Here is a 25,751-nt window from a genome sequence, read left to right as displayed (position 1 = left end):
TCGGTTAATGGTGACCTGATCACTTCTCTCTGTACTTTCTTCTCAGCCCCAAACTATTCATTTACCTGATAACCAATCATATAGGTATTGGCAAGCAAAAGGCCTTCTTCATCGATTACATCAATCTGTGGACCTATCAACTTATATTTTTCCAAGCATTGCTCAATCTGAATGTAAAAATCATTCAGCTCCAGTTCAACTACAAATATTCACTTGTTCAAGCAGCTGTGTAAATTATGCTTGCATTGAGTGTCATGTTAGTTACTTTTCAAAACATGCAGCAATCCCTTAAAACTCTGGTTCATTTTTATTTCAGTCTACAACTTTAAAAAGAACAAAAATTAAAAGGTGCAGTCTTTATTTCATCTATGAGAATGCAGAGCATCTATCGTTTTAGCAATGTAAAGTGATGGCACTTGTTAGAAATCCAATCCAGAGTTAATTAACACGAAGCAAAGAAATAAACTCCAGGGTGAAATAGTCATAGCGATATTAAACCCTGAACCTCAGTGTTTACACAGAATGGAGTTTCAGTGCAGAAGCTCACCACAGACAGAGCAGAGTTTGTAAAGGAAAACATCCTCAAACTGTAGCCACTTGAAAGTCAAAGCAGGACGAGATTCCTGAGGTTGTGGTGAGAAGCAGCTCATCCCTCCAGCAGCGTGCTGTACAAGCTACAAAACTGCCTCCAGGAGCTAGACATTATAATACACGAATTATCTAACGGAGTTAATTAGAACCAGACTCTAGCAGAAACAGATAAGCTATGGTAAAATGCAGATCAAAATCACCTAATTTACTATTAATTACACTAATTTACATTCTAAATGCAATACCTATTCACAGGAAGATGCCAGAGGTCATCATTATTGTGCAATATTGCAGTTAGACAACTTCACTGGATCTTTCTGTATCAAGCAACACAGAAACCGGGAGAGAACAGCAAGGTTTTTTGGGGGAAGAGGGTCTCGGTTCTGATCAAGAAGGGTGACATAGCATTTGGAGTTGTGGGGTTGGCAGTGACATGGAATATGGAGAATAGGGAGTATTCCCAACTTCAATTCTGACATTTCTGGTGGTAGCTAGCAGCGAGGGGCTTGTTCTGTTAGCCTCATACACATCCTTTTTTCTGGGCCATTCCAGTATTTAATACTACTTATTTATACTATTGTTTAATAATAATTTTAGACAAACCCAGTCATGCGCAGAGGTCTTGCAATTTGCAGATGCAAAGAGATTGACACTTGAATATGAGTCGAGAGTGTGGTGCTGGAAAAGCACAGCAGGTGAGTCAGCAGGAGAATCGATGTTTCAGGCATAAGCCCTTCATCAGGAATGAGATTAGTCCAAGTCTTGACAATCTGCTGATAATGGTGAATGGTTTCTAGGTGACTGCCACGTTGGAGATCACGCACATTGTCCATACAACACCACAAATTCAGCAATATTCACTTCTCTCTGTACCTTCTTCTCAGCCCCAAACTATTCATTTACCTGATAACCAATCATATAGGTTTTGGCAAGCGAAAGACTTTCTTCATCGATTACATTACCGATCTGTGGACCTATCAACTTATTCTTGCCGACCAGAGCTCAATCTGAATGTAAAAACCATTCAGCTCCAGTTCAACTACAAATATTCACTTGTTCAAGCAGCTGTGTAAATTATACTTGAATTTCTGGACAAGGAAGCAGCAATATTTCTACCTAAGCTTGGCTAACAGCTGCTTCCAAACGCAGACAAACATTTCAAATGCTGCCCAGATTACATTAAATTAACAGTTTTAATTTAGAATGCAAGAAATTCAGCTAATTCACCAAATTATTTCTAAGCAACTAAGGCAGAATTATTTTCTATTGAATGCTGCATTTCACTGTAATTGTTTGATGCAGAATGAAGAAACTTAAACCGTTTTGCTAGGTCATCCTGAAGAAACAGATTATTGCTATAATTTTACCTTGCTCTGGGGCTGCCAGCAATTGCTGACCTTTCAACATGCCTCCTTATTCTATAACTTAATCTAAACTCTTGATCTAACTCTGTAAGAGATAGACCTGTCATGCATTAAAGCAAACCACATCCCAGATTTGCAGATTGGGCTGCAGAGCTGATAAAGGAGTTAGGCTACCTGGTTTCAAGTTGCAAGGGACAGCCTCACATTTCCTTCACATGTTTGTTGTTTCCAGCAGCTACTGAGCAAACAAAAGGATGATGTTCAAAGTTCCTCTGCTCATCACAGCTCGGCATTTCCATTTGCTATGCTGTCTGCTTTCGGGGTGGCATTGGAAAATAAATGGAAATGAAAGTCTGTGATGGATGAGAATGACGAACGATCAAGGACCTAAGGACAGCTTCATGAAAGCTGAAAAAGTACAGGGCAATAATTTTCACCAGCTGTCACAGACACCTTCTATTAAGACAGAGTGCATTTAAAGTTGAGACCTTTGATTTCTTTTAGCATGGTTCCCCATGTCATGTTATTAGGCTGGTTTCAGGGAGCAGCTAGCCTAGGACGCATTGAGGGAAGTAGAAATGTATGTAAAAGCAAAGGCAGTCTTTACTTGTCCTTTAATTTAAACTCTGTTGCTTTCCTGAATTCCATAGAAACAGGAATGATCACCACTATCCTGACCCTTCACTCACTGAGCCAAATATCTTTCTGCAGTTTTAATAACAACTCAGCCAGAGTGGAGATAGAAATGTAAGCTTCAGGGAATCAAAGATTTATTTTGCAAAAAGACGTGAATTACATTTTTGATCCAGAAATGTGTACATGGCCAGTGGAAGGTATCATGCTGTGACAGAAACCATTCCTCCTTTCATTTGTACAATATATCAGTGATATCAATTTCTCTAATTTCAAAATTACAATTCAAAATAAAGCTTGTGGATGGTGCACAAACTTTATAATTTCGAACTCTGTGGTTTTGTTGTGAAGTCTCATTCTTTGAGAGGCTATCACGATCCTGCCATCTACTCAAGGAATCTATTAACAGGTGGAAAAAAAACCCAACCAGTTTCAATCTGAAATCTCCACAAAGAACCTGCTCTCCCCATTACAGTATTGGCTAGAAAGGTTTGTCAATGTTAAACTAAAAGAGAAAATGCTGTAAAATCTCAACAGGTCCGGCAGGATCTGTAAGGAGAGAAAAGAGCTGATGTTTCGAGTCTAATTGATCCTTTGTCAAAGCTTTGACAAAGGGTCAGTTAGACTCGAAATGTCAGCTCTTTTCTCTCCTTACAGATGCTGCCAGACCTGCTGAGATTTTCCAGCATTTTCTCTTTTGGTTTCAGATTCCAGCATCCGCAGTAATTTGCTTTTGTCAATGTTAAGATGAGCCATGGCATACAAGAGGTGGATGAAAGATCGTGATTAAATATGTTGCCTTCCCTTTTTTTCTAGATAAATGTCTCAAACTTTCCCAGCATTTCCAGGATTTGTTGTTTTTATTTTAATGGCAAAGTAATACTTCCACTTGTAAACCCAGACAAGGAAAGTGATCATCAAGTCAAAGATACCTCTTTCTACGAGAGAGAAATAATTCCCAACTGCTTCAATCCTGGGAGGGTTGCCAATACTCAGACTTCAGGAAGAATGAAAGATTCAAAATATTGTCTTTCTGACTCAGTGACTGTTATCGAACATTGTGATTAGGAGCAGGCACTCGGAGATGTCACAATTTTTAAACCAAACCATCACCAAATCCTAAAGAGAGATTGTCTGAATCTCGCTCTTTAAATACAGAAGACGTGAATCATAAAGGAAATTATCATCTCGGATTTGACAAAGTCTGGGAACAAAAGGAACCAATCGTTTGACTTTATGTTTACCACAGCTGCCAAGGCTGCAGAACTCTACCTCAATGTTAATGGTAGTTAAAGGTATATAGTCAATCGCACCAAGCTATTCTTAGTGAGCAGCAGTTACTGCTGTGTAATCTGAGTGCACAGCAAACTGTCTTCTTCTGCAGCCAAGAAAACATGACCACATTGCATGCTTTTCCTCTTTTAGTCATGTTGGCATTTAATTGCATGTTTATAACTTGAGAAAAGACGCTAACACTGAGCTTAGATTACAATTACCCTAATTATACATTGAGGAAAGCCTGGAACTAAATCAGGGCAGAAATATCAGGTTTGAAACAGCTATGCAGATAAATGTGCTAAAAATGACATGCTTTAGAATAACAGACGGAAAAGCCCAGATGGGTATTTTATGCAATAACATGTCGGCTGAAATCTAAAGGTGACTCAAGAAAACCACCTGACTGATCCCAGCAATATTCAGATTCAGATTCCCCTGCAATAATTAATGTTGGAGCTTAGCTCATTGGTCTTCAGCCATCCTCAATGCGATTGGTCTGCATCCGCAATGTATTAACCACCATCCAACTCCACCCAGACCAATGAAAACTGGAAGAACTGCAAATGTTGTAAATCAGAAACAAAAACAGAAGTTGCTGGAAAATCTGAGCCTCTATGGAGATAAATTAGAGTTACCGTTTCAGATTCAGTCCAGTTCTGAGGAAGGGTCACCAGACCCGAAATGTTAGCTCTGATTTCTCTCCACAAATGCTGCCAGACCTGCTGAGCTTTTCCAGAAATTTCTGTTTTTGTTCGGCCCAGACCAAGCTTCTCGTTTTTCACATTGCCCTCTTGTACAGACTGCTGTAGCTTCTCAGCTCTGATCAAATGACTGACATTTTATTTTTTTGGATGTCACTTTTTTTAAAAAATTCTTTTTTCTCTTGTGGTTTCAAGCACCTCTTCATTTGTCTGTCTCATGGTCATAAAGAGGAAACCTCCCAGCATCTGGAGTTTGAGAGTTTGTATTTTAATTCTTTAATGATTGTGTTTGTGAGGCACACAGGACAGTGAACAGAATGCAGCATCTTTAGAGCTTTTTTTAATTGCAATAAGCTCCCATTCACTCTGACTACCTGGTCACCAGGAGTTTCCTCAGAGCAGTTGACATACTAATGATTTTTTGTAAGCTCATATGCAGCAAGATTATAGTTTTAAATGGTTCATTTTAAAAGTAACCAGCAATGCATCTTTACACTTTAAAAACATAACAGGTTATTTTATTAGACAACTATCCCAGAAAGTTATTTAAGACTGATAAAATTATTTGCTAAAATAATAGATATAAAGATGTAAAGCCAGTAAGGATTAAAAATTGGGCATGAGAATGAAAATGAGACCTAAAATAATTAATATAAAGATTTAAAGGAAATAAGAATGCAAGTTAGACATGAGAATGAAATTGTAATGTGGTTGTAGATCTAGTTTGCCTGGAGATATTCTTTCCACAGAAAGGAGTTGAACCACAGTCAGCTTCAACAACACCTGTGATGGCTTCATCTGTCGAATAGTTAACTGTTGCGCCTACAGGTTATCTGGGCAGAACAGGTTCTATGGCTGAGTGCAGGCTACTCTCGTTCCCTTTTACAGCACTGCAAGTTGTGACTATTTGTACCCTGGCTCATTACAGCAGTCGAGGGTAACTCCCTTTCTCTCATTACTGTTTAAGATGATTCTATTGAGACCTTTCACAAATAACTTTTATACAGTTCAATACTTTAAAAATGGGTGCTGCCAAATTCTGCTTCATATTAGCTGCTGAGTTAACCCAGGTCTGGAGCTCAGAACAATCCATTACTTTTTCTCATTGAGCTCAGTAACTTTGAACTGTCTCAGCTCTCACTACGTCATAGTTTCACTGAAATACAAAAAAGGTTCCCCCCACCTCCAGGAAAGTCATTGTCAATGTGCTTCTGTTTACTCTTGGAAATGTTCATGGAATTTTAAAGGACTGTGATTATTGTGATTCTTACCAAGTAAAATCTGTTTCCAACATCAGCTAAATCCATAAGGATCCTACAATCCATTTTGTAAGATTCTTTGTTTCCATTTTAAGAACAGATTAGTTTTCTTTACAAAATATTTAACATTTTGTAACTTTTAACCCATTTACGCAAGTAGCATTATACAATATCTAGTTTTTCTAATCACTTGTGGGACAAGGGCATGGCTGCTGGCAAACATTTTTACTGCCTGACCCTAATTGCCATTGAGAAGGTGGTGGTGAACTACCTGTTGAACCGTTACAGTCCATATGATAATCCAAGTTATTGATGAAAGTAACCAAGTGAGCATAATGACATCAGTTGCATTTGGAAAGACAACACTAACACAGAATTGCTAGATAAATTTTCCAAATGTTATGCCTGAATATTTTATGATTCCAATTGTATTATTAACAGTTGGGAATAATTATCTCAGTGTCTCCCATAATAAATGTAAATTCAATTACACTACATGTTCATGAACACCCTTGAATCTTTTGGATTAGATTACATTAGATTCCCTACGGTGTGGAAACTGGCCCTTCGGCCCAACCAGTCCACACCAAACCTCGGAAGAGTAACCCACCCAGACCCACTTCCCTCTGACTAATGCACCTAATACTATTGAACCAAACCTTTCCTATTTGATCTCAAAACTCCTTCTGTGGCCAGTATCATACTTTATTTTACAATGTTCCAGTTAAACAACTGGCAATGTTTCATTATCATGAAGGGTTTTATTTACTCACTCATAGAACATGAGTGTCACTAGTCAGCCAGCATTTATTATCCATCTCTAATTGTCCTAGAGAAGGTGTTAGTGAGCTGCCTTTAGATTAGATTCCCTACAGTGTGGAAACAGGCCCTTCAGCCCAACAAATCCACACTGACCCTCTGAAGGGTAACCCACCCAGACCCATTTCCTTCTGACTAATGTACATCTTTGGATTGTGGGAGGAAACCGGAGCACCCAGCGGAAACCCATGCAGACATGAAGAGAATGTGCAAACTCCAAAATAGACAGTTGTCCAAGGCTGGAATCGAACCTGGGTCCCTGGCACAATGAGGCAGTAATGCTAACCACTAAGCCACTGTGCAGTGCCTCTTGAATTGCTACTTTCCATTACTGTAGGGACTGGTATATATTACTAATAGTGAGTGACTTGGAGGGGAACTTGCAGAGATTGGTGTTCCCATGTATCTGTTGCCCTTGTCCTTCTAGATGGAAGTGGTCATGGGTGCTATCTGAGGATCTTTGCTGAATTCCTGCAGTGTATCTTGAGGATGGTACACACTGCTGCTACTAAGCATCAGTGGGGAAGGAGTGGATGCTTGTGGATGTGATGCCAATCAAGTGGATATCCTGGCTGGTGTTGAGCTCCTTGAGTGTTGTTGAAGCTGCTGCATCAGTGTAAGTTACAGCAGCTGATTAACTTGAACATGGTGAAGGAAGTTTAGAAACTTAGACCCATAATTATTAATAAGCATTTCTTGGTATGATGCAATTGTAAATATTCAAAGATGTTTGATTACTTTAAGTTAAATGTACACTGAGGAACTGCTTATGGATAAACAATTCTACTTCCTCTACATTTGGCTGTTCCTTCAGTTCTGTAGTTTGTCCTGTTTTTGGAAAATAGCAGTTCTCCAAGATCTCTTCATTCCCTCAGTTCTTGCCTCTTGGTTCCTAATCCCAGATTTTTGCTCCTCATTGGCAGTTGGTGCCAAAAATTTGGAATATCCTGTCTAAACATCTTTCTTTTTCTCTCTCTCTCTCTTTCTTTCTTTAAATTGCTCACAACTAAGATGAGAGAAGTGCTTTGTCAGTCCTGTCATTCGACTACAGAGATATTGTATCCAAGTACCATTAAAGCCAATCGTATGCTTTCCTGAATAGTTTTAGAGTTCATCAAAAGATTTCTTTAACAGATGCAATTACTGACTTATCAAACAAAACCAATCTGCTTATTGCAGAATTGCTTAACACACATAGAACTTAGGTAAATTTTTTAGAATGTTTACAAGTACACACATGCACACATTCAGGAGAAAATCTGGGTTGGACCCTGGTCTCACACCAGCAGGGTTTCCGATAAGGAGACACCAGCTGAGCAGCTTGTTCTGTAGCAGGCTTCCCCCCACCTCCACCCCACCAACTGCAGATCCAAACACAAACTCCATTCCTGCAAACACTGTTCAAACAGAACAGCCATGAAACTGGCAGTGGTTTCACTTAAGTGAGTTCACTCAAACAAAATCAACAACGAACTGCAACCACAATGCTTTCCAAGAAATGCCTTGCTTTCAGAAGAGCAAGTACCAATGTCTTTTCATTGATCTCAAAGAGAAAACAACCCAAACATTGCCACTCTCCTTCACACTCAATCCACCAAAATGATTAAATATGAAGCACCTTCATAACAGTTGTCCCTACACCAAGATTAATTTGTTAAGGACCAGGCCAGACCCCTCAAAACATTTTAAGAAGGTAGACCAGACCATAACTTTTCGAGTTGTTTTAAGCAGGTTTAAAGTGGATATTCCAGGAGCAATGCAGCTGGTCAAACCATTCAGTTTTAAACAAAACAGAATTTGTTTACACACCAACGATAAAAAATTGAATTTAGAATAACACAACTATTTGAAAAACGAACTGACACAAAAACGTAACTCTACAAAGAGCGCTTCTGATTTCCTGCAACATCCCATAGACACACCCCTTGGCAAAAAGATAAATTCAAACACAGGAGAAAGAGAGAGGATCAGCATGGAACTGTTTCTTTGGGCTCCCAGCTAACACTAACCCAAAACTAGAAAAAAAACCCTGAACTGGACACCCTCCTTTCATTGTTCACGTGTTTAAAATAAAACTGAAAGCCTTTTCTGATTGTCGACCGAGGCAGCATCTGTTAGTCATTATTAAAGTAGCTAGTTCAAACATTTCAGCTCCTCTGACTTCAGGACCCTCTTGAATAAAAAAACTAAGGACATAGTAACCTTGTTAAAGCACCAGTATTGTCACAGTTGGATACACCATTATCATTAACCCAAAGACCTTCATTGTAGTGAACTGATCCAGACCTCCCCTTCAATGATCATCTGTGATGTCATGATGGTGACACTGAGAATTGGAGGACAGTTATTATTCCCCACAACCTCTTTAATTGGGAAAATACCCAAAAAAAACTGTGGATGCTGGAAATCTGAAACAAGCAAAAACAAAATACGCTGGAGAAGCTCAGCAGAACTTTGAAGAAAGGTCACTGAACTCGAAATATTAACTTGGTTTCTCTGTCCACGGATGCAGCCAGACCTGCTGAGTTTCTCCAGCAGTTTCTGTTTTTGTTTGTTTCACCTCTATAGATGGAAGAGGTGATCAAAATCCAAAATGGAACAGCCAACGGAGAAGAGCCCCAGGGAAAAGTCAGCAAACTGTCCAGGTTCTCAACCCACCACCTATACAGCAAGACCCGGCAGGGATTACTAAGTCATAGCAAAGTTCCTGAGCCACAATGGACAAAAGGGAACACAGAGTTGACCAACACAACACAAACCATTCTCTCAGGATGGGAGGCTGCCACCACCAAACCTAACTCCTTTCATCAAACCTTTGGTCATCCAGTCTATGTCAAATTCTCTTCAATTTACCCTCCAGTAAATCACATGGCACATACATATCTATTAAAGTCATCGTGTAATTGTAAGCTGTTGTTGCAATATCAGTAGGAGACTGAAATAAAGGTAATGAGTTGAGGAATGACTTGCACTTTCGAGGTGTTCTTTCGATGTGCTTGCCATTTGCAGGATACTAATTTAGCCACAGTTTAACTCAGACACAGAAAATAACGGTGCTCGCCAGCAGCAATAAGAATCAAAGATTCCAGCTGGTTGTCTGCCACCTGAGTCATATTAGCACTGGTGCCAAGATGGTGTGGCTGCTGCTTGGTATTTTGCTGTCATATAAATGCTGCATTAAAGAAAGAACTAAAAGTTCATTGTTTCTTTACATGACGCAATGGCAATTAAACACAATCCAGCAATGTACTGAATGGCTCTCTGACAAACACATCAGTGAGGACCTTTCCATTGACATCCCTTTGAATATACAACTATAAATAACCCTCAGGCCATCTAAACTTTCAGAAACATCCTGTGCTAAAGTTGGCCAATAAACACATCACCTTTAATACAGAGTGAATACCAGCAGGGAGCTCTTGCATTCAGTATCCAAAACAAACTAAAACATTCAGACAATATCGGCTCAAAGGTTCTTTTCTCTCTAGGACTGACATGTCAATAGTCTCTTTCCACTTGTTACCTTTATGAAAAAGCTTGAGTCTTGGAAGATTCTGTTTCCACGTTTCCGCAAGTGGAATAATTAATAGTAAAATGAAGCTCCATAGCAACCGACATATTTGAAGTGGTTTTGGGGTTTGATTTCTTGGAGATTTCTGCATTGTTTCTGTCGCTGGCTGCATCATCAACAATAAAGTTTCTTGTGCCAATTGATGTTCTGTAACAAGGGAAACAAAATTTACAAAAGGTTAAAAAAAACACAACCACAACCCCAGACATGAAAAAATGGAAATCAAGCTCTAAGATCAATGATGTCAAGTCTGTTTTAAACACTTTTTTTAGGGAATATGTTAAAACAAAAAGAAACAAAATAATTAACTTAAATAAAGAACATATTCAATCATGCATCCTGATATCACAATAATTATCTGCATGAAGTCTCGTGCTTAAGTACATGAGTAGAAAATTCAAAATTGAATCTTTGGTTTTTTGCTGCATTAATTGGTCCCAGCTGAGGTAAAGAAAACAGAAATCGCTGGAGAAACTCAGCAGATCTGACAACATCTCTACAGAGAGGAAGTGTTATCATTTCCAGTCTCATATGACTTCCACAGAAGTGGAAGAGGCTGGAAATTGATGGTTTTGATGCTGTTGACAGAGGGAAAGGAGAGAGCAAATGGAATAGATGGTGAGAGTGCAAAAGACCCAGGGAGGGTGTAAAGGATGGCTGTAAATAATAGATATGGCAAGGTGAAAATGGATCCACTCCGCGAACAGCAAAGTTAATAAGGCTAGGAGGGTGGTAGGGACGGGGGGAGGGGGAGAGGTGCTGGGGGATGTTAGGCAAATGGAGGACAGGGGACTTGCTTTGATATTGTCGGATTCAATACTGTATCCTAAAGGCTGTGAGGTGTCTACGTGGAAAATGAGGTCCCTCCAGCTTTTGTTGAGATTCGGCGGGATATAATGTAGGCCCACAATGGAAAGGTCAGCATGGGAGCAAGATGAGATATTGAACCAGCTGCAGTACAGTTGCGAGGGTTAAAACCGGGCAGGCTTCAGGAAAATTAGCATAATTTTAGTTTGCAAAGAGAGCATTATAATGGGCACTGCCAATCGTACAAAGCACAAGAATTGTAAAGTTAAGTAAAGACTAGTTTGTCATTTATATAAGTGATTTGAATGAGAATATAGAAGGCATGGTTAGTAAGTTTACAGATGACATCAATATTGGTCAAAGTTAAAAATCACACAACACCAGGTTATAGTCCAATAGGTTTATTTAGAAGCACTAGGTGGTTGTGGAGCAGGACCATAAGACACAGAATTTATAGCAAACAATTATAGTGTCATGCAGCTGAAACGTTCAGCATATTATTTCAAAATTGGCAAAGGCAAATTTACCAAAACCGATTTTTCTCACTTGAGTATCTCCTCCACTCCGAGTGAAGGAATGCTGACAGAATGAATTGAGCAGCAGCACAGAGAGAGAAAGAGATAGAGAGAGAGAGAGAGAGAGAGAGAGAGACAGAGACAGAGAGAGAGAGAGACAGACAGAGAGAGAGAGAGAGACAGAGAGAGAGAGACAGAGACAGAGAGAGAGAGACAGAGAGAGAGAGAGAGAGACACAGAGAGAGAGAGACAGAGAGAGAAAGAGAGAAGAAGAGAGAAAGAGAGAGACAGAGAGAGACAGAGAGAGACAGAGAGAGAACTCAATGTTTTGCAGCAGCAGAAATGCAATAACTCCACAGAGGCCAGTATCCTGTCAACTACACACCCTTTATTACACAGGAAGAGTCCTTGACACTGACCCAGCTCTCTCAGAGCCAGCTTTCAGAGTGAACCGGATATCTGACACTCCTGTTTCTATCTGTCAGCCAGGGATCATGATTGAAGCAGACTAACAGCCCCAGTAAGGGAACTCCTATTCTATGAGGTCCACCTGGCTGACCTCACGACATTCACGATGAGAGAGAGAGCTGTATCTTGCAGCTTCAACTCCAACTCCAATAGCCCAACCGCAACCTCTGAAAGCAAAACAAAAACCCTATATCTGTGTGAGCATAACTCAAACCACTCACGCTTCTTTTAACTAATTTTGCTTTTTAAAAACGAGCTTATTTCCTCCGCTTTCCGTGGAGCAGACACCTCAGCACCATGTATACAACATCCCTCTTCAAGAGAAACAAAACAGAACAACTCCCTCTTAAAGGCACATCTCATTGAGGAGGTTGAGACAAGAAACTTCACAACCTTTAAAAAGTATTTGGATGAGTACTTGAAGGGTTGCAACATTCAACGACATATGCCCAGAGTGGGACAGTGGGAGTTATCTTAGTAATCATGGCAGGACAGACTCAATCAGTCAAAGGGCCTTTTCTGTATGGTAAAATCCTATGAATCTAGAAGGGATGCCACAGCTATGTTCTTGCTGAATAGAGTTGATCTTTGTAGAAATAAAGAATTGTTGAGGAGAACAGAAGATAAAGAAAACCTCATTGTGGTGACTTTAGCAATGGAGAATCTCCTTTGAGTTCAGGAAGAGAACCAGGTCAAAAGTGATGTATCTAGGTAAAAATAAGGACAGCAGATGCTGGAAACCAGAGTCTAGATTAGAGTGGCGCTGGAAAAGCACAGCAGTTCAGGCAGCATCCAAGGAGCAGTAAAATCGACGTTTCGGCCAAAAGTAATGTATCTGCCCTGCACCGGATAGCCGCATGTTCTCTCTCTTACTGGAGTATTCCTCACTAATCCACCAGGGGCAGTAGTACATTCAATCAGCAGTGTGGATTTAGACATGGACAATTTCCACTTGGTGAGGATGGAACCATATCTCAACCTTCTGAGCAGGAGAGTAAGGCAGACATAGTTATAAAAAATACAAAGGAAAATACAAAAGTACATCAACTCGTCTCCAAAAGCCCAGCCTGAAGGTTTTATTGAGCCAGTATTATCAGCTGTGACTCAACAGCAGCTCATTTTCCTGCAGAAGGGACATGGATTCAATCACACTTCAAAGTAACAAGCACAAGAACTAACATTTCAGAGCAGTACAAGGGCATGCTGCACTGTCTGAGGTGCAATTTTACAAATGAGATTTTCAACCAGGCCTGATCTGCCTTCTCACTATGGTACCACTGTCATCCTTCATTAACACAGCAATCCCACCACCTTTTGCTTTCTCGATCTCTTCCCCAAATATCAAATACCAGGAGGAGAGCGAGCAAACATGACAGAGACTGAGGTTCCCCAACATCTATGGCATTGGTGAGAAAGGACTAGACAGCTCAGTCCTAGACAGCTGAAAGTAGAGCCACCAGTGGTGGGGTGGGGAGGGGGGGGGGTGAGGGGGGGGGGGGGTAGGAGTGGGGGTGAGGGGGGGTGGGGTAGGAGTGGGGGTGAGGGGGGGTGGGGTAGGAGTGGGGGTGAGGGGGGGTGGGGTAGGAGTGGGGGTGAGGGGGGGGTGGGGTAGGAGTGGGGGTGAGGGGGGGTGGGGTAGGAGTGGGGGTGAGGGGGGGGGTGGGGTAGGAGTGGGGGTGAGGGGGGGGGTGGGGTAGGAGTGGGGGTGAGGGGGGTTAATGAACAAGAGGCCAGAGAAGGAGCTGCACATTTCTATTTTACAGACTCATTGTGATAAGTTGTTGAAGTCTCTCAACATTTCTTCACAGTTAAGACTTTAGGGAAGTTGTTTGCAAACTGACTGCTGTCTAGCCAGGCCTATCCATATCAGTCAGACTCTCCAACAGCAGGTGAGGGTAAAGATGAAGGTGTAAACAATGTCCGGGACTGCCGGATTGCTCCATCTCCTCCTTTTCTCAATGGTGCTGGCACTCTGTCCAGTATCGAAGATGAATGGAGCTGTCCCAATGGAGCATCTCAAAGCATTGGGATGACTGAGCTGTGTTTCCTACTGGTGATAGTCCATGTGGTGACACAATCCATGTGGTGTACAGAGAGCAATGTCTTCAGCAGGCCCTGAAATATTTGCATCATTCCCCTTTGTTCCACCAGTCATTAACTCTCTGTACGACACGATCTTGGACAGATGATGGCTTTTTGTTCGGGCATCGCAGTTGTCTGTGCAGGAGCCTGGCCTTGATGTTGGTATTACCCGTTGTTCCCAGGACCTCAGTGGTCATGTCTCCATCCTGTCAGGTACTGGTGTTGAGGACACAGTGGTGGTGAAAGTGCTCTGGGGTGGGGAGGGGGAGGGGCATGGTGGTAAATGATGCCACCATACAGAAGCCTGGTGAGCTCTATGCTTTTGTACACTTTGATTTTAACCTGTGCTCTAAGACTGCCGTTGCTCCACACTTGTTTGCTGTTTGTGTTGTTTTAAAAAGTCCCTTGTCCATTTCTATGCCTACAGTGACATCAAACAAGATGACTAAATTGGTAAATTAGAGTGGCAATTATTTCAGTTTCATCAAAAGTTGAAATTGAAATTCCTGAACTAAAAATGCAATAAACAAACTATACTTCTTAAACTTCTGCAGTACAACTTAACATTGATAACATGAATATCACAAGGATTGACAGTTACTCAAAACTGTGATACTTGGCATTTCGGTGACATGGGTTTCCTGGAAATCCAGTTTAAATGATATTATGTTAAACTTCCACACATTCCCAATAATCTCTTCTTTAACACATCCTCTGAATGCACTGGGCAGTTCTGTGGGATTGTGCCTCTCCATTGATCTTCACAAACCTCCTGGTTTGTTCCTCGGGAATTGGAAGCTATTTACGACCAGACAGGATGAAGCACTTCATTAAAGCTGAACAGATGCGCAATAAAGGCATCGCTGTGATAACGAAGACAGACCTTGTGATTCCCCTGAATTTTCTTACAAATAATCACAGTGAAACATTAAATAACTGGTAACATTAAAAGATCACTTTCAAAGCTGTTTGTGTTTTAGACAGTCACTGACCGTAATAAAATGAAATGTAATAAGGATATTGTACACACAGAACACACCACTAACAGATATATGTTCAGTTCAAGTTGTATTGCAATCAATCTATTTACTACACAAAAATGTACTATGACAAAAATTCAAATGCTGAGAGTTAATGAACTGTTCACCGATTCACTGTTGATCTTTAAAATAAAAAAGTAAAGTTATCACTGTTCTACTGGAACTTGGACTTCTTTCTTATTAGAGAGACACATTTGGTACTGGTGTAACCTGAGGGTCACCATGGCTCAGGGAAGGGAGAGGTTGGTCCAAGTTAAAGATGGCAGCACTGACATCATGGGTAATGGTCAGGCCGAGCCCATTCACTCCAGGCTGGCTGTATTCTTTTCCTCATTTTCCTTTTTATCTTTTTTTGTTTTATTTCTCCACTTTATTGATATCGCAGGGAGGCCAGAGCATTATCGGCAGTGACTCCCGATGCATGGACTCCTTGAACGGCAGCAGGGTGTCTGCTGCAGTGAGGGCAGAGCAGGGACCACTGGCTGTGGTAGGCCCAGAGCGGGGACCCCTGGCTGCGGTAGGCTCAGAGCGGGGACCCCTGGCTGCGGTAGGCTCAGAGCGGGGACCCCTGGCTGCGGTAGGCTCAGAGCGGGGACCCCTGGCTGCGGTAGGCTCAGAGCGGGGACCCCTGGCTGCGGTAGGCTCAGAGCGGGGACCCCTGGCTGCGGTAGGCCTAGAGCGGGGACCCCTGGCTGCAGTAGGCTCAGAGCGGGGACCCCTGGCTGCAATAGGCTCAGAGCGGGAACCCCTGGCTGCAATAGGCCTAGAGCGGGGATCCCTGGCTGCAGTAGGCTCAGAGCGGGGACCCCTGGCTGCAATAGGCTCAGAGCGGGAACCCCTGGCTGCAATAGGCCTAGAGCGGGGATCCCTGGCTGCGGTAGGCCCAGATCGGCGACCCCTGACTGCAGTAGGCCTAGAGCAGGGACCCCTAGCTATGGTAGGCCCAGGGCGGGGACTTCTGACTGCGGTAGGCCCAGTGCGGGGACCTCTGGCTGCGGTAAGCCCAGGGCGGGGACTTCTGACTGCGGTAGGCCCAGGGCGGGGACTTCTGACTGCGGTAGGCCCAGGGCGGGGACCTCTGGCTGCGGTAGGCCCAGAGCAGGGACTCCTGACTGCGTTAGGGATGAAGCGGGGACTCCTGGCTGTGGTACGGATGGTGCGGGGACTCCTGGCTGCGGTACAGATGGAGCAGGGACTCCTGGCTGTAGTAGGCCCAGAGCGGGGACCCCTGGCTGCGGCAGTCTGGGAGCAGGGACCTCGCAGAAATCTTGGAGTCATTTTTGGGACTACAGCCAATGAAGATACACTCTATTTAAGTAGTTAAAAATCACACAACACCAGGTTATAGTCCAACAGGTTTAATTGGAAGCACACTAGCTTTCGGAGCAATGCTCCTTCATCAGGTGATTGTGGAGGGCTCGATAGTAACACAGAATTTATAGCAAAAATTTGCAGTGTGATGTAACTGAAATTATACATTGAAGTATTGATTGTCTGTTAAGCCTTTCATCTGTTAGAATACAGTGATAGTTTCATTTCTTTCCGAATCATGACTTCTATTTAAGTAGTTTCTTTTTCTTATTTTATATCTCAAAATGGCATCAGATTGTGATGACAGAACACTTTTCACTGCATTGCCCAATTATAGGTGACAATAAATCACTCATTCATTCATTCAGGTCAAGAAGGAGAGACCTTCATGGTAACCTCAGCCAATGCAGCAATTGAACCCTGCACCACAAACCAGCTGTCCAGAGCTAATTAACCTCCAGCTCTTCAAAACATATCCCTCTTAGGGCAGTTTTCAGTGAATCTTTCACTGATGCAAAAGACATTGAGATTATCAGTACCTGTCAAATGGTTCTTATTACAAAATTGGAACAGTTTAAAGTAAAAATATTAACAATCATATTTCTTATGGTTAAGAAAGATTTCATAAATATAATTTTTAAAACTTGGATTTTAACATAGTGGCATATGGGTGGTGGTTACCTTTACAAAGAATTACTTAAAAAATAACTAGGTCATACTGTTCTGTATGATCATAATTTAATCCAACATGTGTAAACAGCAGGGAACCACTGGAGTGTTAACGGAAAATTATGTTTTTAACTGCAGTGATTTATGACTTGTGGGGTAAACATTAGTAGTCACTAGTTCCGAATAATCACAAATAGATTTTAGTTTCAAAAGCCTTGAGATTAATAGCTTTTAGGGGTCTTTACAGGAGACCTGACTAGGGATAGGAACAAATCCTAGTTTAAGAGAAAGCACAGTTACCTCAATGTAAAGGTTACTTTGTGTAAGCCCCATACCAGGACTGTTTGGTTAATAATGTGCATGTTATTAGAAGCTGAGAAAGTATGAACTCTTAGTTTTGTAAATATTCACACAAGAAGACTGCACAATTCACAGGAAAACACTGGGCACAGAATTAATTAAATCACCTTTCAAGATTTGATATCAATTTCACTGGATGTCAGTATCCGTAATGGATAGTGTCAGAAACAGAATGAGATTTTGTTTCACGACATCTTTAAACCTTTCAAACTATATTCTACATTTAAATAGTTTTGGTTTATTTTTCATCTTTTGTTAATGAAGCTTATTCTCTTATTACATAGATGCTTTAGTCTGGTCTGACTATGTTTCAGTGATGGACCACTGGGGTGATTAAAAGAAAAACCCTTTTTCATTCTGGGATTTTACATGTCCAGTTATATCATCAGCTGGGATCATGGCATTTTCAAATATCTATATAATATTACCAAGTGTTGTGAATTTCAAGAATATTTTACTATTATTACTTTGTATGTTTGTTGTATTTTTGCAGGTTTCTAAAACTGGAGTATTTGGGATAAAATATAGAACAGGATTGCATGGTGGTCTGAAAATGTGGTGAAAATAAAACATAAGAAATGGGAGCAAGAGAGGGTCATTTGTCCTATTAAAGCCTTTTTCATTCTTCAGTAAGATTGTAGATGATCTAATATTCCAATTTGTTGGTTACTACCCCTCACCCTTAATCCCTTATCAATCTAAAATAAAAACTATTGATGATCTTTCTAACTCATCCTTGAATATTCAATAACCCAGACTCCATTGGTCACTGAGGGGGAAGAGAGTGTTCCAAATGCTAACAACACCATTCCCCCACTGCCCTTACCCTCAGAGGTAAAAAGGTATTCTTTTTCCCAGTCTGAAATGGGAGACCTCTTTTTAAACTGTGTCCTCTAGCACTAGATTCCCCAATGAGGGGAGCCTTCTCTCAGCATCTTTCTGGTCAAGTCCGCTCGGAATCTTATATCTTTCAAGAAGACTAATTTTTATTCTTTTAGACTTTACTGGCTATGGGCCTAATTTTCTCAAGTATTCCTCATATGACAACCCCTTCATCCCAGGAATCAGTTCAGTAAATCGCCCCTGAATTGCCTCCATATGCAAGGTGATCTAAACTCCACACAAAAAAAAACATAATTAAAGAGGAGATAATGAACAATCTTTTAAAAAAAAATTCACAGTATAAGGGCATCACTGGTTGGACCTGCATTTATTGCCCATAGGGTAGTTAAGAGTCAACCAAATTGCTGCATGTCTGGAGTCACATATAGGCCCAACCAGGTAAGGATGGCAGTTTCGGTCCCTGGGATTTTCCTGACAATCAATACGTGGTCATCATTAGATTCTTAATTCCAGGTTTTTATCTGCCATGGTGGGATTTGAACCCAGATCCTCAGAACATTACCTGAGTCTCTGGATTAATAAATCCAGCAACAAGACCACTAGGCTATCACCTATCCCAACCACTTCAGTTAAATGTTAATGGCCATTATGATAAAATATTGATAACTTTTGTCAATAAATATTCATTTTAAAATGCTCAATCGTATTATCAAAACTATAGGCATGTCGCTGTGCATGAGATTATTAAATAGTCTGTTTGACCTGAGCAGAAAGATAGCATCACTCCATAGACACATTCAGACAAAGCTAATGTCTGATACAATTACATTACAAATTATTTGCATGAAGAAAAATGACTCTAATCAAAGCTCTGCAATATCTTACGAATTAAAATATCAGTGATTTTTATTTCTGATCTTATTAGAAGATATTGCTGCAGGGTAGAAATTCAGTGAAAAACAGCCAAATGCACCAATATCTTGATTCGGTTATTAATCCATTGCATTGTCAATATGTTCTAATCAACCTGTTCAATAATGTTATTTCATACCTCAGGAACAGATGAGACTTGAACCTGGAACACTACAACTTTATCAGAAGATCCCTTCTTAGTAATAGAATCAAAGAGATGTACAGCACAGAAACAAATCCTTCAGTCCAACTTGTCCATGCTGACCAGATATCCTAAATTAATCTCGTCCCATTTGCCAGCATTTGGCCCATATCCCTCCAAACCCTTCCTATCCATATGCCTTTTAAATGCAGTAACCATATCAGCTTCCACCACTTCGTCTGGCAGCTCATTCCATAGATGCACCACTGTGAGAAAAAGTTGTTCCTTGGTCCCTTTTAAATCTTTCCCCTCTCAATCTAAAACTATGCCCTCCAGTTCTGGACTCCCTCACCCTGGGGAAAGACTTTGTCTATTTACCCTATCCATACTTCTCATGATTTTATAAACCTCTATAAGGTCACCCCTCAGCCTCCGACGCTCCAGGGAAAACAGCCCCAGCCTATTCAGCCTCTCCCTATAGCTCAAATCCTCCAATATCTGGCAACAAACTTTTAATTTTTTTTCTGAACCTTTTTAAATTTCACAACATCCTTCCTATAGGAGGGAAACTAGAGTGCACACCATGTTCCAAAAGTGGCCTAATCAATGCCCTGTACAGCCGCAACATGACCTCTCAACTCCTATATTCAATACTCTGACCAATAAAGGTAAGCGTACCAAACACCTTCTTCACTGTCCTTCTTATATGCTTGCAATGGAAAGGAAAGTGATCAGATATAGGACAATGCATTTTGACAGCACAGCAGGAAGTAATTTTCTCTGTTATTCTGTGGTCACTCTTTGCTAAAGCAGTACAAAGACTCACATAATCCTTACCCTAAACTTTAGCAAAGTTTCCCCCTGCTTTAGCTATTCCCTGTGACAAAGGCCTCAATACTCACCAACCACAATCACTGAATAATCAATTTCAATGAACAATTATCTCCAGCATCTTTTGCTCATTATCTTAAAAACATCAACTAAATATCACCTTTTGCTGTTCTTATTCCTGTGATATAGTGACAGGTTTTTACATGAAACAAATGGAGATAGTGGAGGCATTATTCCATTCTTGTTATTGAAGACTGTGGTTTTAGACTCTCAATACATTTCCGGGAGCAATGCTTTGTATAGCTTGAAGCTGAAAGCAGAAACAGTCAGCTCCTCCTCCAGTTAAACAGCGGCTTATCTTTCCAGGACCAGCCTTGCGGCACTATACTCCTGCCTCTTGAGCTTATCTTGAGAATAGCTGCTTACATGCAGCCAGTTATGATGGCTCTAATTTGCTGACTGATAAGTTCATAAATGTGCAGCAACACTTACACAAGTCTGGCAACAAAAACAAAACAGTTACACAAGTACACGCTTATCGAGCAAAGCCCACTGACTCAGAACAGGAAACTCTGGTGTTGTCACATAATTCCCATTGATCAATTACCATGCTATTTTCATCCGTTTTTTCCCCAAAATATTTGTGTGTGAAAGGAATCCACTTACATTAATCAATTTTCTTTTTCAGTTGAAGATTTGCCACTGGTAGCTAATCGAGAATTGCATAATTTATACAAATCAAAAATGACATCCAGGATAATTTTTTAAAAACATTTCATTTAGATCTTGCTTTTCTGTTTCTCAGTAATTAATCATTTTTCAAATTCCAGAGGACACTTTCCATGACCATGGATATGCAAAAGGAATACAGTTGTACGGTTTCTATAGAAAATAAAGTTGTTTTGATGTAAAAAGTAACTTGATTTCTAAAACAGCAATGAGTTAATGTTGGTTCTTCCACTCACTTGACAAGTTGTGGTGGGTTTGGTTGCCTGGCGCTCAGGGTTCAGGGCAATTCCACAGTTGCTTGCTATGCTCCTGGTAATGCATCCTTCCACCAGTTTTCCAGAGGAAACTGGAAGGTATCTAGCCCAGCCGGCAGTGAGTCTCCCTCCTATCAGCTGAGAACACACTAAAAACGTTGCGTTTCACCAAAGGCTCATGGGTTTGTGTAGTAACGAGCTGCGTTGTACATGGGAGAAAGGGGCATGGTTCTGCGGAGCTGGTCAGTCTAGAGGGCAATATGATTAATGTCAGCTCCTGAACAAGTTCCACCTGCTCCTGTATAGCCAATGACTCCCAGCTCTGCTGTACTGCATTTCACAACTAAACAAACCTTCCAATATTGGGGGCTCTTGTGGTATCATCCATACCTCTGAGCAAGGAGATCCAGGTTCGAGTGCTACACAACCCAGAGCTGTGTTATAACAGCTCTGAAGAGATTGATTAGAAAATATCTACAGGGCATTAGTGAGGCCACAGGTCAAATGCCGAATGCAGTTTTGTGCACCACCCTTGGTAGGCTGTGCATGGTAAGTGATTCAGACACACAGTTGACTTAGTGATGCAGAATAAAGGTAAAAAAAATTGTTATGGCGCAGTTCAAAAAGTGATGCCTCAAGGCATCTCTCGGTATGCCAAAGTAATGCGTTTAATTTCTGGTTATTTGTGGTGCAGTGGTAGCATCAATACCTCTAAGTCAGGAGACCCGGGTTCAAGTCTCACATGCTCCAGGGTTATGTAATTTGAACCCTGACCACATGGATTATTGAAGATTCTCTAATTCCAGCCGAATGGAGAGAAAAACTACATAGAGGAAACAACTTAATGGGGAGAAGTAACCAACTAAAAAAATTCAAGGCAAATTTTGCAAAATGTACAGATTCTCTATGAGAAATTTATTCTCATTAATAATATCTTATAAAATATTTAATCACCATTCCCACATCGTAATATAATCAGTCAGGTATTTCCAAGATTGTTCATTTCCGTAAACCAAAATGGTCATTTTCACTTCCTAATTCAAATTCCAGAGATGAGGCTCCTTTACCTGTCTTCACTGAGGCCATTCAATATATACAATTAGGAACAGAAGTAGGCCATTCAGCCCATCAAGTCTGCTCCCCCAGTTAAAAAGGTCATTGTTGATCTAATGGTAGACTTGAATCAGTGTTCCCACCTACCCTTGATAAATCTTCATCCTCTTTCTTAACAACAATCTATTCACACCTGCCTTAACAAGATTCAAAGACTCAGGTGCCACTACCTTGTCAGGAAATTAATTCCAAAAACACTGTCTGAGAGAAATGCATTTGCCTTATCTCTGTTTAAAGTGAGTGGCCCCTAATTTCTAAGCAGTGGATGCTTACCTTCCACTGATATCATCCTGAACCAGATTAAAAGCTAACCCTGCCACTGCTCGATGCAAGCACAGATAGACTGTCCCAACTCTGAATCTGGTACAGAATTGGATTTACTGGAATGGTCTCAAAAACTGTCAGAGGGGTGACATTATAGAGGTTTATAAAATCATGAGGGGCATGGATAGGGTAAATAGACAAGATCTTTTTCCCCAGGGTAGGGGAATCCAAAACTAGTGGGTATAGGTTCAGGGTGAGAGGGGAAAGTTTTAAAAGAGACCTAAGGAGTAACTTTTTCACACAGAGGGTGGTACGTGTATGGAATGAGCTGCCAGAGGAAGTGGTGGAGGCTGGTACAATTGCAACATTTAAAAGGCATTTGGATGGGTAGATGAATAGGAAGAATTTGGAGGGATATAGGCCAAGTGTTGGCAAATGGATTAGGTTAGGATATCTGGTCAGCATGGATGAGTTGGACCAAAAGGGCTGTTTCTGTGCTGTACATCTCTATGACTCTGTGAGATACTTGGAATCACTGAGGACAGAACTGAACAATAATTGCTACAGCTAAAGTTCTGATGTTCAGGCAAAAAGAGACCTTTGTGTGGGCAATGGAGATAAAACCAGAGGGAAGCCAAAGATTTATTTGATGTGCAGCATTTATAGAATTGCATGGAATAAAAGCGCATTATCTGGTTTTGTTTTAAAATTTCAATACAGTAAATTATTCTTTCAAGGTCACTAATATAAAAAGGTCATCTATTTTGGCATGAATGGAAGCTGTATTTGATTGCCTTGGGAGGGTGTGGATGCTGAACAGTAAGAACGGCCTGAGGGAGAGGTATATAAATGGCAGGTCTGAGACCTAAAACAGTGCCCTCAAATTTGATCCAAAACTTCCAAAGTTTTTGTTTTATGGTCTGACACATATATCTTTCAATGGCTTAATTTCACACTTGCTACTCTCTGGCACATTCTTGGTCATTTTACCCACAGCCTCAAGCAGCAGGAAACCCAAATTATTTCTGAATATGTGTTTCTGTGAAAGGACTAAGGACTGCATTGTTTGGAAGCTGCTTGTTAATAGGTAATGGTACAATCCTCTTGGAACTCTGCAAAATCACGAAATGTAGATTTGCCAGACCGATAAACTTCACCACGAATGTAACAGTTCACATGAGACTTACCATTTTACTGCAATGTTCCTGTGATGTAAAATCCAGTTTACTCAGCAGAGGTTTACATACCTAATCACTCACACCATCCCTCCAGTTACTGAAATACTACTTTTTGGCAATTAAACTTTTTCATCAAGTTATAGAGCTGTACAGCACAGAAACAGACCCTTCAGTCCAATTCGTCCATGCTGATCAGATATCCTAAATTAATCTAGTCCCATTTCCAGGCACTTGGCCCATATCCCCCTAAACCCTTCCTGTAACAGATTCAGAGTAGGGCCAGTCTATCTGTGCTTGCATCCTACAATGGCAGGATTAGTTTTTACCCTGGTTCAGGATGACATTCACTGCTTAGAAATTAGGAGCCACACAGAGAGAAGGCAAAATCATTTCTCTCAAAGGGAGTCTTTGGAATTCATATGAAAGCTATAATTCAAAACCATTTTCTGGGTTTTAAAATCTATTTATACAACTGGAGTTTACAAACAAATTGCATTCAAACATACAATTCCTTAACAGATCTCTCAGACAATCAAAGATATTGAACATAATTGACTTTGTTTACATTTTAGGACTCATCTAGAAATGTTCAATTTTAATAATAACTTAACAAAAGCAACTGAGCTGGGTAAATCCAGGGAAAGGTCAGATGCTGCAAACATATTACAGCACAGTCACTGGGACTTGTGCATCAGGAGACAAGAACATAAGAGGGTGATATAGTTGTGCAGAGTTTGTCAATACCCAACAAGTGTTTTGAACTCAACAAGGTCAACTAGGAAGCGCTGATGGCTTGGGATCAATTAGGACAAGTCTCCACATGAAAGCAAAATGAGCTTCACTCACTCCTAATCAATAAAGCATGATGGGTCTGAGCTGCAGAATTCACCTGAGGGCAGTGCTGAGGCAGCAATGTGAGACCAGTCAGCTCAGATACAAACATGGACAGAAATAAATACCTGAAACTTATAGGTAGCACATCCTGCTGAGGCTGGTGGTGAGAGGATGCAAATATTTATGTGGAAAACAACCAGTTCTTTGTCTGGGGGCAGAGTTACGACTCACTACGTGCATGGTCATGCTTTGCCTCTCCAGAAGTACCCAGGAGAGAACAACAAAGGAAATAATAGGTTGACCCTGGAGAAATACTGTTCCCCTTTCCCACCACCTCAGCAAATAGCTTCTGTGCAAGAGGGTCATTGGACAAGGAGTTTGACCTGCCATCAATTAAGGCCCAAACTGGTCAATCAATGAGCAGATAAGGACCTCAAGCTACCAGCCGCCCAATTACCAGCCTTCACAGCACCCAAGAGCAATGGCTGCCTTCCCAACAGGGCCCCTCTGTTCTCTGGCCAACTTCTCTGCCTCAGGCTTGCTGCTGTGCTCCAAAGCTCAATGCAAGCTGGAAGAACAGCACCTCATTTTCTGCTCAGGAGCCTTGTGTCCCTCGGGATTCAATATCAAGGTCAATAATTTTAGGGCCTGAGCACCTTCTCTTGTGCCCTTACCCTATACTGCACACGGCAGAACTGAGGACTGCAGTTGCTGGAGATTAGAGTCAAGGTTAGAGTAGAGTTGGAAAAGCACAGCAGGTCAGGCAGCATCCGAGGAGCAGGAAAATTGACATTTTGGGCTAAAGCCCAGGAATGAAGGGCGTTTGCCCGAAATGTCAATTTTCCTGCTCCCTGGATGCTGCCTGACCTGCTGTGCTTTTCCAGCACCACTGTATACATGACCCAATACTGCACATACCAGGCTCTGTCATCAGATGGATGGCTATCACAAACAACCCATGGTCAGCCACGAATGGCCCAGTTAGCAGCTACTGCTTCTCCCAGGCTGACCTTTTCCCATTACTTCTCTCTCTCTCTCTCTCTCTCCCTCATCACTTGTGGTTTACTCCTTCACCCTCTCCCCACCCTATCTTCAACGTGCCTTCCAACATTTTCCTTGCTACAATCAGTTCGGAGGATGGGTCACTGGACCTGAAACATTAACTCTGCTTTCTCTCTTCACA

At 41.3% G+C, this 25,751-nt stretch overlaps 1 protein-coding gene across 8 annotated transcripts in view; it reads right to left on the bottom strand.

Annotated features, from left to right (window-relative positions):
- The window catches only part of sema3d (sema domain, immunoglobulin domain (Ig), short basic domain, secreted, (semaphorin) 3D), a 361,202-nt gene that overhangs the window by 258,452 nt on the left and 76,999 nt on the right, over window positions 1-25,751 (bottom strand). For 7 of the 8 annotated variants that reach the window (XM_072563088.1, XM_072563095.1, XM_072563087.1 and 4 more), the window contains one exon: window positions 10,169-10,363. In XM_072563088.1, coding sequence (XP_072419189.1) covers window positions 10,169-10,331 — 163 coding nt within the window. In that variant the 5' untranslated portion in view covers window positions 10,332-10,363. Of the gene's footprint in view, window positions 1-10,168; window positions 10,364-21,161; window positions 21,182-25,751 lie in introns of those variants that run through there. The other variant, XM_072563094.1, reaches the window with a different exon arrangement.

The sequence above is a fragment of the Chiloscyllium punctatum genome, chromosome 44 (genome assembly GCF_047496795.1).
Source record: "Chiloscyllium punctatum isolate Juve2018m chromosome 44, sChiPun1.3, whole genome shotgun sequence".
Lineage (NCBI taxonomy): Eukaryota > Metazoa > Chordata > Chondrichthyes > Orectolobiformes > Hemiscylliidae > Chiloscyllium > Chiloscyllium punctatum.
The sequence above is the reverse complement of the archived record's forward strand: the minus strand, read 5'-3'. Positions and strand labels throughout refer to the sequence as shown.